General features: G+C 46.2%; 1 protein-coding gene across 1 annotated transcript; it reads right to left on the bottom strand.

The window, feature by feature from the left end:
- Positions 1 to 346: 346 nt before the first annotated feature.
- On the bottom strand, positions 347 to 1673 carry LOC123129997 (uncharacterized). Its single transcript, XM_044549950.1, has 2 exons — positions 1224 to 1673; positions 347 to 1128 (listed from the first exon to the last, which is right to left on the bottom strand). Exons 1-2 carry the CDS (start codon positions 1557 to 1559, stop codon positions 484 to 486), a joined length of 981 nt encoding a protein of 326 aa, XP_044405885.1. The 5' UTR covers positions 1560 to 1673; the 3' UTR covers positions 347 to 483.
- Between the last annotated feature and the right edge of the window lie 10353 nt (positions 1674 to 12026).

Genomic DNA, 12026 nt, shown 5'->3' with positions numbered 1-12026 from the left:
TCTTTTCAGCGTCCGTGTGACCTTTCGTATACCCGTCATGCCTGGCAAAAATTTAGACATCGGCTCGGCTCGCGGCGCGACGCGTCGTGCCGAGGCGGGCTGTGGGGGAGGAGGAGCGCGCGTGCATGTCCCTCTTGTTCTTATGCTCATACAAGTGGGGAAAGAACCTTCTTTATAAGGAGGTCCAACTCCTATTAAACTAGCAATGTGAGACTAAACTTTAATAGTATCCCTTGCCTTGCACGAATGGTCTAAGTGAGCATCTAGAATTTATTAGGAATTTTTGAAATAATTATTGGGCTGTCCCAAAATAGACTAAATTTCAGCAATTACTGCCTCGTTTTTCTAGCAGGAACATATTCTTTCTAAAAAATTATACTGGTAATACATCTGTTTCAAAAAACAAATGGTAATACACACACTCGATCGTGAGGATCGAACGATAAATATTCTTCGTGGAGGAATTGACCCTAATTTATGGAATTAGAGCAAAATTCTGAACCATGAACCCAGGAATGGGAAGAGCGCGACGAGCAAGCGCATCGGCAGGGGCGCCTGCCTGTACCTTGCAGCCGCAGCTCCTCTGCTTCTTCTCCTTCTAGTTGCAGGTGGTCTACTCGTTCTCACTGCACCACCAGCGGTAGCAGTATCCGCCGGCGACGCTCGTGCACGCCACCTGCTGCTGCGGCGGCGGTCGTCGCCTTCTTCCAGCTCGTCCCATCCTCCAAAACCGATATTACCACTTTCACTTCTAGCTGCGGCGCCGGTGGTACCGTCAATATCACCTGATTCTACCGTTGGATCTGAATCTGCAGATTCCTCCTGTTGCTGCTGCTGGTACCTGCTGCTACTAGTGCTGCTGTCTCCTCTGTATGTCGAGGAGTTGCTGCTATACTGTTCTTCAGCTTCCCAGCCGCCGCTGCCGTAATCGGAATAATAGTAACCATCGTCGTCATATTCTTCTTCGTCACGGCGGCGCCGGCCAAATGAACCAATCTTGGAAATGGCGAAAGAGAGAACGGACTGGGCGAGCGGGATGGCCATGGCCATGAGGAAAGCCTGTGGCCCCGTTGTCACCAGCATGGACGCCAGCAGCACCGGGAGCACATACCCGTACACCCTGAACACCTGCCGCCATAGATAATACTACTCCAGTTGTAGTTACCACACACATGACACATCTGAGTAAATTACCGCGAGGAAATCTGAGCATGAGCAAGTACCTTGGTAAACCATGGCTCGTCGAACATCTCCCTTGCAGAACCAAACGAGCCCTCGCTCCCGAATTCCTCCTCCTCCTCCTCCTCCACGTCGAATTGGTCATCGGACCACCACCTCCTACTACTAGTCCTGTTATCGTCTCTGGTGTCGGGGCCGGGATTCTCGGCGTTGGAGGAGAACCAGCTGCTGCTTCTGCTGCTGGACGAGGAGGAGCGCCGGCTGCTGTGGCACCCATGGGAATTCAAGTTGCGGGCTCCGTCTTGGAATGCAGGTGCCGCCGTTACTCCGGCGAATCGGCCCAGCCGTGGGAGCTGCAGCACCATCGACGGCGGCGGCATTTCATCTCTACTCACTATACTCGGCAGCGGACGCGGGATGGGTGGGTGGCGGAAGAATAAGCCACGACGACACGAGAGATCTGGATAACCCGCTCGGTTTCTTTTCCGGTGGCGGAGCACTTGATGGTTGCTCGCATTTGGTCGTGACTCGTGAGCTGAGATATTTTATTTTATCTTGCTGCTTTTCTCACACATCAAAACTCCTTTATGCATTCACAATAATAGTTGCATCATTTACCAGCAAGGGGATTATCAGGCCAGAAATTAGATTTTTTAAAATAATTTTTACACTTCACAAAATCCCAAAAATATAATCATTTTTACAGAAATTTTAATTATAGCACCGTGTCGTTGCCGGCGCGGATGAAGAGAAGTACTTCATTGCTAGCGCGGCCAAAAGAGTCCACTTTATTGTCCAGAGGACGAAGAGTGGTATTTTCGTTGTCTACGAGGCCGAAAGAGTCCACTTTGTTGCCCACAAGGTTGAAAGTTGGCCTCATTTTGCACTATTGCCTTAAATCAGCACATCTCTGTGTTTGATGTACATCAGACGAGGATCTAACTGCACTTTTTAATCTATCCCTGTTCAAGGAAGCCTATGAGCAATATCAGGAGTTTTAGTTATTTATTCAAGGACTTGAGCTCACAAGAAATGCAGATGTCTGACAACTACTTACATGATCACATCATTACAAGGTCTGTACAACATGTAGATTGCTTGCACCTGACCACCAAAATCATACATGTGGTAAGATGGATATGGAAAAGATGTTGCCAACTCAAACACAAAATTTTCTTTTGGCTGGTGAGCAATGAGAGGGTCAATACAAGAGCTCTATTACAAAGAAATTTTTTTCTTCTTGGAAGATTATATGTGTACACTATGCAATCGACATATATTGAAACAAGAGATCATCTCTTCTTTCAGTGTCCATTTGCACAACTTTACTGGTCTTATCTATGCTTTTCTTGGGTCCCTACTTTCCTGGGTCTTCGATCAGAAGTTGATCAATTAAAGCATTTACTGGATGTGCCTTTTGCACTTGAAATATCATTTTGGCATCTTGGGCAATCTGCACCACGAGGAACGATTCTATATTCAAGCACATACCCCTGAGTCTATATGTTTGCAGGAAAAAATTTCAAAGAAGAGCTTAAGTGTATTATTTACGGAGCAAAGAGAAAGAATAATGGAGGCTTTGAAGATTGGGTCCAGTCCTTTAGATGACCACCTTGTATATTTGTTGTTATGTCCCTGTTTGTTGCTGTTGTTGTTATTGTATTCTCCTCTTAGTTTTTCTTAGCTTTGTGTTGTTTTCTTTTTGCCTGTATAGCTATTTGTTTTCCTTTTCTGGACTAAACTTTGTAATATTTATTTAAAAATTGATAAAAATACACAGTAGAGTCCTGTTGTTTCCCTAAAAAAATCAGACCAATAAGATGCATGTTGTTGCCCACACAAACGTAAAGTTCTTTTCGTTGAACCCAACTGCGAATTTTCCCCCTCCATTTTGCCCTTGCCCAGCCAAGGAGGGTCTTTCTCTCCTTGGTGGCTGCCCCCTCCTCCTCCAACCTATATACTAGGTTTTTTTGTTCTTTTGTATATACAAGTTTTAGAGCCTCCTCTAGTTATTCTAGTTCTAGTTCTAGTTGATCCTCGTTGACTAATTAGAGCTAGGCTAATCCTCTTGTCCTTATAATTAGAAGTCACGTATGGTTCTAATCCTCCCTCCAATTCTCCGGCGACGATTAGCTCTGGATGGCTAAGCGCTGCTAGATCGTGAAGGTTGCATGCTTGCAACCAAGTAGAGAGGTCATGCTTTTGGTCTTCAGTTCGAGGAACTGTTCGTGGGCGGTACGAGGGATCATTCATCGACGGTTCGAGGGACTCCAAGTACGATCTACACTGACACATTCTTCTTCTGCTGCAACGCGGTGACGGTAACGATCGTGATCCCAACCCATTATGCATCTTCATATTGATCTTGAGTGATCGTAGATGCGTTTTTTTTGTTTTCTACTACGTTTCCCAACAGTGGCATCATGAGCAGGCTTATGAGTAGGTGCAGGTTGCATCTAGATCACATGTGATTGTGAGGGTTCATGTTATTGCTATGCTTCCCTCGAGTGTTGCTTCTGTTCAACTCATCGAAGGCATGGTGTTGCTTCTTACAAGGTTCTGACAATATCGGCTCTGGCTGTCGACGATCTGCTAACAGTACCTTAGGCTTCACCATAATTGAGAATAGTGAACCGTCGCGTACACAAGAGGGCGCAGAAGATGGATGATCTTCTAGGGGGGTTGATACGTCCATTTTGCATTATGCTTTTATATCAATATTTATTGCATTATGGGTTGTTATTACACATTATGTCTCAATACTTATGGCTATTCTCTCTTATTTTAAAAGGTTTACCATGAAGAGGGGGAATGCCGGCAACTGGAATTCTGGCTGGAAAAGGAGCAAATATTGGAAACCTATTCTGCACAGCTCCAAAAATCCCGAAACTCCACGAAAGTCATTTTTGGAATTAATAAGAATTATTGAGCGAAGAAAACACCAGAGGGGGCCCACACCCTGGCCAGGAGGGTGGGGGGCACGCCCACCCCTACTGGGCGCGCCCCTGTCTCCTGGGCCCCCTGATGGCCCTCCGGTGCCCATCTTCTGCTATATGAAGGCTTTTACCCTAGAAAAAAAATCAGAAGCAAGCTTACGGGCCGAAACTCCGCCGCCACGAGGCAGAACCCTGGCGGAACTAATCTAGGGCTCCGGTGGAGCTGTTCTGCCGAGGAAACTTCCCTCCGGGAGGGGGAAATCATCACCAACGATCCTCTCATCGGGAGGGGGTCAATCTCCATCAACATCTTCACCAGCACAATCTCCTCTCAAAACCCTGGTTCATCTCTTGTATCCAATCTTGTATCAAAACGACAAATTGGTACCTGTGGGTTGCTAGTAGTGTTGATTACTCCTTGTAGTTGATGCTAATTGGTTTACTTGGTGGAAGATCATATGTTCAGATCCTTAATGCATATTAATACTCCTCTGATTATGAACATGAATATGCTTTGTGAGTAGTTACTTTTGTTCCTGAGGACATAGGTGAAGTCTTGCTATTAGTAATCATGTGAATTTGGTATTCGTTCGATATTTTGATGAGATGTATGTTGTCTCTCCTCTAGTGGTGTTATGTGAACGTCGATTACATAACACTTCAGCATTATTTGGGCCTAGAGGAAGGCATTGGGAAGTAATAAGTAGATGATGGGTTGCTAGAGTGACAGAAGCTTAAACCCTAGTTTATGCGTTGCTTCGTAACGGGCTGATTTGGATCCATATGTCTAATGATGTGGTTAGGTTTACATTAATACTTCTTTTGTAGTTCCGGATGCTTGCAATAGGGGTTAATCATAAGTGGGATGCTTGTCCAAGTAAGGGCAGCATCCAAGCACCGGTCCACCCACATATCAATGAAGGAAATATGCCCTAGAGGCAATAATAAAGTTATTATTTATTTCCTCATATCATGATAAATGTTTATTATTCATGCTAGAATTGTATTACCCGGAGACATAATACATGTGTGAATACATAGATAAACATAGCATCACTAGTATGCCTCTACTTGACTAGCTCGTGAATCAAAGATGGTTAAGTTTCCTAACAATAGACATGAGTTGTCATTTGATTAACGGGATCACATCATTAGGAGAATGATGTGGTTGACTTGACCCATTCCGTTAACCTAGCACTTGATCGTTTAGTGTGTTGCTATTGCTTTCTTCATGACTTATACATGTTCCTATGACTATGAGATTATGTAACTCCCGCTTACCGGAGGAACACTTTGTGTGCTACCAAACATCACAACATAACTAGATGATTATAAAGGTGCTCTATAGGTGTCTCCGAAGGTACTTGTTGAGTTGACGTATTTCGAGATTAGAATTTGTCTCTCCGATTGTCGGAGAGGTATCTCTGGGCCCTCTCGGTAATGCGCATCACTATAAGCCTTGCAAGCAATGTAGCTAATGAGTTAGTTACGGGATGATGCATTACATAACAAGTAAAGAGACTTGCCGATAACGAGATTGAACTAGGTATTGAGATACCGACGATTGAATCTCAGGCAAGTAACATACCGATGACAAAGGGAACAACATATGTTGTTATGCGGTTTGATCGATAAAGATCTTCGTAGAATATGTAGGATCCAATATGAGCATCCAGGTTGTAAGGGCATATTTATCCCCAAGATGTTTTGGTGATTGATGACAATGCTTTTGCGGACTAATCGTGTGTGTTGAGTTCTTTCAGAGATTCATCCTTTGGCATGAGACGATTACTTCCCCTTGGTGTTTTATTCAAGACGGTGTAGCTCCTTCGTTTCTATGCTGGTGGTCTAGTTTCGTAGGAGTCACCGTACTATCAAGAGGGGATTCGCTTTGGTAAGGCTAGGGTGGAATCAACACGTACACATCCCTATCACACTCGATGCTTCTTTCCGCTTCGTTGGAGCTATCTTTCCTTAATCTGTGCCTGCCTGTCCTGTCCCAGCGGTAGTACCGCGGTCTTCAGCGGTAGTACCGCCGAAGCTCGTCAAGCGGTAGTACCGCTCCCCGAGCGGTAGTACCGCTCCCCGAGCGGTAGTACCGCTTGTGAGCTTCGGCCATAGTACCGCAGTGGTTCCGGGCTACTACCGCCTCGATTCTTGACTGCTGTTTTTCGTGTCGGGTTTTATAGTACTAGTAGCGGCAGTAGGGGTGGTAGTACCGCTCCAAGCGGTAGTACCGCCTATTCTTCTGCGGCAGTACCGCTCTGGGGCCAGGACCCTGCTCCCCTCGTCAGCGCGGCAGTACCGCTGGAAGGGAGCGGTAGTACCACCCTGTCCAAGCGGTAGTACCGCTCTGTGCGTGGCTGGTTGGTGGGTAACGGTTGGATTGTTTCCCCCACTATATAAAGGTTTCTTCTTCCCCAAAGTTGACTTACCTCTTTCCCCCAAAGCTCCATTGTTGCTCCAAGCTCCATTTTCGCCCGATCTCTCTCCCTAGCCAATCAAACTTGTTGATTTGCTTGGGATTGGTTGAGAAGGCCCCGATCTACACTTCCACCAAGAGAAATTTGATTCCCCCCACTTATCCCTAGCGGATATTGGTACTCTTGGGTGTTGAGCACCCTAGACGGTTGAGGTCACCTCGAAGCCATAGTCCATTGTGGTGAAGCTTCGTGGTGTTGTTGGGAGCCTCCAAGTGTTGTGGAGATAGCCCCAATCTTGTTTGTAAAGGTTCAGTCACCGCCTTCAAGGGCACCAATAGTGGAATCACGGCATCTCGCATTGTGTGAGGGCGTGAGGAGATTACAGTGGCCCTAGTGGCTTCTTGGGGAGCATTGTGCCTCCACACCGCTCTAACGGAGACGTACTTCCCTTTAAAAGGAAGGAACTTCGGTAACACATCCTCGTCTCCACCGGCTCCACTCTTGGTTATCTCGTGCCTTTACTTTTGCAAGCTTACTTGTGTTGTATCTATTGCTTGCTTGTGTGCTAGTTGTCTTTGCATCATATAGGTTCTCCACATAGTTGCACATCTAGACAACCTATTTCGTTGCAAGGTTTAAATTGTTAAAGAAAAGTCTAAAAATTATTAGTTGCCTATTCACCCCCCTCTAGTCAACCATATCGATCCTTTCAATTGGTATCAGAGCCTCGTCTCTTTATTAAGGACTTTGCCGTCCGAAGAGTATGGTTGACATCAACGACGGTGCGGAGGAGCACTCCGGTGTGAATCCTATCTCGTCTTCGGCCGAAGGGGGAACCTCGGTCTCACGTGAGGAATTCAATGTGGCTTTAGACACATTGAAAACCTCCATGACGGCCGAGGTTAAAAGCATGTTTTCTGAATTCCTAGAAGGACTTAAACTATCTACCTCGCCGATGAAAGTGGGTGATCCCACTAACAAGGTGACGGATGCCACCTCCGACAAGGGGGAAGCTAATAGTGAAAAAGGTCCTTCTACTAGTGGTAGAAATGGCTCCGGCATCTTTGCCCATGTGGAACCTCCTACTTATGGTGGACCGATTCCCACTACTCATTTAAATCATGCCGGTCCACCTCCTAAGATTGTGAAAAATGAGGATTTTGATGCTTGGGTTTATCGTTTCAAGCGTCATTTAAAGCATGTGAATACTAATCTTTGGAGAATTATAGAAGAAGGTTTCTATCCACATGGCCCAAGCAACTTCACCCCTCGAGAAGCCGTGGATAATCAATTCAATGAAAGTGCTCTCTTCATCATCCAAGATGCAATCCTTCCCGAAGATCTCCCTCATCTTCGTCCTCATGCCATGGCTAAAGACGCATGGAAATGTGTTGTGTCTCTCTATCGAGGAAGTGCTAGCATTCAACGCTCCAACTATGAAGTTGGTGCAAGATGAAGCCGATGAGTTTGCAATGAAAGAAGATGAAGAACCTCGTGAGCTCTTTCGAAGAGTGACCAAACTCGCGGTCGCACTCCGAGATCATGGGAGCAAGGACACGGATGACAATTGGATCAAGCGCAAGTTCCTCAAGGCCATGATGCCCTACAACAAGGCCATGTCCTCCGTCATTCGTCAAAGACCGGACTTCCACTCCATGACCTCAGGTGAAGTGTTGGATGAGTTCGTTGCAATGAGCATCTTGGACAAGACCGCCGACAATGCGGTGCTCCGTTCTCAAAGGGCAAAGAAGCCCAATCTTGCCTTGAAGGCCAAGGTTAGTGTGGAAGAAGAAGAAGAAGAGGAAGATGAGGAGAGCAACCCCGAAGACACGAAGTATGATTATCATGAGCACATGGCTCTTGCCTCAAGACAATTTTGGAGTAAGAAGAATACAAGACCCAACTTCAACAAGAACAACTCAAGTGGCCTCAAGGGCAAGCAACGAGTTAGAACTTGTTTCAACTGTGGCAATGTGAGCCATTTCGTTGCGGATTGTCCTTACGAGAAGCGGGAAGACAATGGTGGCAAGTTCATCCGAAAAGACAAAGCCAAGTCCTTCCCAAACAAGAACAACTTCACCAAGAAGACTCCTACACGCGGGTTGGTAGTTCAAGAAGAATACCGTGAGGATGACGATGATGATGAAGATAGTGAAGCAACGGCTATGGCATCCGTTGCCATTGCCACAACTCCCCGGGTGTCTCTCTTCGATTCACCCAACGAGAACATCACCGCCAAGTGCCTCATGGCTAAAGCCACCAACAAGGTAACCCCCAACATCAAAACCACCATTATTCCTAATCCTCCTTCAACGGATGGCTTGATAATGGTAAGGGGTCTAATGAGGAGGTAAATGAATTTGAGTCCTTCATGAGTAAGCTCAAGGGCAAATCCAAGAAGCACTTCGTTGCTCTCTTGGAACAACTTGGTGAAGCCAATGACATGATCGAGGCTCACGAAGAAACCATCTCTAAGATGGAAGGTCATAGTCGTGACTATGCCGATGAGATATCGGATCTCTCTAATGCTCTTGAGGAAGAGCGTGGGCATCGTTTGGCTCTTGAGGAGTCACACAACGATGACCATGCCAAATTAAAGAAAGATCTTGATCATGCTCTTGTTGTGTCTCGTGTTCTAACTTCCGAGAAGGCTAAACTTGGGGTTGATCATGCTAGACTCAAGGAGGAGTTTGATGTACTTGACAAGGCCCATAAGGTCTTGAAAGGTGCTCATGCAAACCTCAAGGAGTCTCATGCTCAACTCCAAGTTAAGCTAACCAAGGAAAAGGCCACATTTCCTCACATGGTCTTAATTGATAATGCAAATGCTACTAACCCATGTTGTGAGCATGTGCATCTTGTGGAGGAGAATGCCAAGTTGAAGGAACAACTCGAGAAAGGTCTTGTGTCATGCATACAAGGCGAGAAGAACCTAAATGACCTTTTGAGCAATCAAAAGGAAGTTGTGGGCAAGGAGGGAGTTGGGTTCTCACCCAAGTCCAAGAACAAGAAGAAGAACAAGGAGAAGAATAACAAGACCAATCGACCTCCCCCGCTCAAGCAAACCTTTGTGAAGGAGGGAGAGGGTGCTCCTAAGGAGAAGAAGAACAATGCGAAGAGTGGTGATGCCAAAGAGCGCAAAGCCATCTCTCCCAACAAAGCCGGCGACTTTAACCCCTCTTATGTGTTGTGCCGTGCTAGTGATGGGCATGTTTATGCTAAATTTGTTGGTTCTTCTTATGAGTACATTGAATGGTCTATTTGGGTTCCTAAGACCCTTGTTACTAACATCAAAGGACCCATTACTCAATGGGTACCTAAAACCAAGCATTGATCTCTTGTAGGTGTTTGCTTCCGGTGGGGGATCATGGTTGCTCGATAGTGGAGCAACAAATCATATGACCGGGAGCAAGGACTTGGTGGTGGACGTGCACAAGATCCCATCTATGCCCACCAATGTCGAATGGGGTGATGCCTCACATTCTAAGGTATTGGGTCTTGGCAAGGTTGTCATTTCTCATGATCTAACGATCGAGAAAGTCATGCTTGTTGAGTCCCTTGCGTTCAATTTACTTTCCGTTCGTCAACTCGCACTCATGGGCTTTGCCACCTTCTTTGATATTGATACCGTGGCCCTCTTGTGGAGCAAGACTCTTAAAGTAGCCTTTGTTGGGCATGTCGAGAATGGTCTCTATGTGATTAACTTTTCGGAGCAACCCACTAAGACCGCGACATGCCTAATGGCTAAAGTTGATGTGGGATGGCTTTGGCATCGCCGTTTAGCCCACGTCAATATGAGATCTTTGCAAAGTCTTCTCAAGGGGGACCATGTCCGTGGACTAACAAATGTTAGTTTTGCCAAAGATCGTGCTTGCAGTGCTTGTATCGAAGGAAAGCTTCATGAGACGGCTCACCCTCCCACGACTATCATCTACTCGAAGAGACCCTTGGAGCTCCTGCACATGGACCTCTTTGGGCCTCCATCCTTTGATAGTCTTGGGGGTAGAAAGTATTGCTTGGTGATTGTGGATGATTATTCAAGATACACTTGGGTATACTTCTTCAAGAGGAAGAGTGAGACTCAACAAACCGTCATCGACTTTGCAAATGAAGCTCAACGTCAACATAATGCAAAGATCTTGACAATAAGAAGTGACAACGGCACCGAGTTCAAGAACTACACCTTGGATGAGTTTCTTAGTGATGAGGGGATCAAGCATCAATATTCTGCACCATATACCCCTCAACAAAATGGTGTTGCGGAGAGGAAGAACCGGACGTTGATGGATGCGGCAAGGACCATGATGGCGGAGTTCAAGTCTCCATACAACTTTTGGGCCGAAGCCATCAACACTGCATGTCATGCATCCAATCGGCTCTATCTCCGCAAAGGCTTGAACAAGACTCCTTATGAGATACTCACCGGGAACAAGCCCAATCTCAAGTACTTCCGGGTGTTCGGGTGTAAGTGTTTCATTCTCAAGAAAGGTGTTCGTTTGTCTAAATTTGAGGCTAGAGCTTATGAGGGCATATTTGTTGGTTATGCTACAAACTCTCATGCTTACCGTGTTCTCAACAAGTCCAACGGACTCATTGAGGAGACGTGTAACGTGGAGTTTGACGAAAATAACGGCTCCCAAGTGGAGCAAAGTGGTACTTGTGATGTAGGTGATGAAATTCCTCCCCAAGCCATAAGAAGAATGGGTATTGGTCATATTCTACCCATTGAGGAACCCCTTGTGGCCGAAGGAGAAGGACAATGCTCCACTCCAGTGGAGCCTTCACCTACTCAAGACCCACACGCTTCCGAAGAACAAAGTGTAGGCCCTCAACCTCGGGAACAAGACCAAGGGCAAGATCAATCTCAAGATGGTGGTGAACCTCCAAATGATGCCCAAGGTCAAGTTCTCCCCCTCGAGCAAGTTCAAGATCATGAGCAAGCTCAAGATCAAGAACAAGCTCATGACGACGCTCAAGATGATCAAGTGAACCCTCCTCCTTCCACATCCGAGGAGGAATTAGAGCGTCGTGCCGCGAAGATTGCTTCCAAACTCACCACCAAAGGTCATCTCATGGAGAATGTGGTTGGAAGCCTAAGAAAGGGGGTAAGCACTCGTAGACAATTAGCAAACTATTGTGAACATCACGCGTTTGTCTCTTGTGTTGAACCCCATAAGGTCTATGAGGCGCTCGAAGACTCGGATTGGCTCAATGCCATGCATGAAGAACTCAACAACTTCGAGTACAACAAGGTGTGGAGGTTGGTGCCAAGGCCTTCGGGGAACCATAACATCATTGGAACCAAGTGGATCTTCAAGAACAAGCAAGATGCTCATGGGAACATCATTCGCAACAAGGCAAGATTGGTAGCACAAGGCTACTCCCAAGTCGAGGGTATCGACTACGGTGAAACCTTTGCTCCCGTTGCTCGCCTTGAATCCATTCGTTTGTTGATTGCTTATGCTTCCCATCACAACTTTAAGTTGCA

Source organism: Triticum aestivum, chromosome 1B (genome assembly GCF_018294505.1).
Source record: "Triticum aestivum cultivar Chinese Spring chromosome 1B, IWGSC CS RefSeq v2.1, whole genome shotgun sequence".
NCBI lineage: Eukaryota > Viridiplantae > Streptophyta > Magnoliopsida > Poales > Poaceae > Triticum > Triticum aestivum.
The sequence above is the reverse complement of the archived record's forward strand: the minus strand, read 5'-3'. Positions and strand labels throughout refer to the sequence as shown.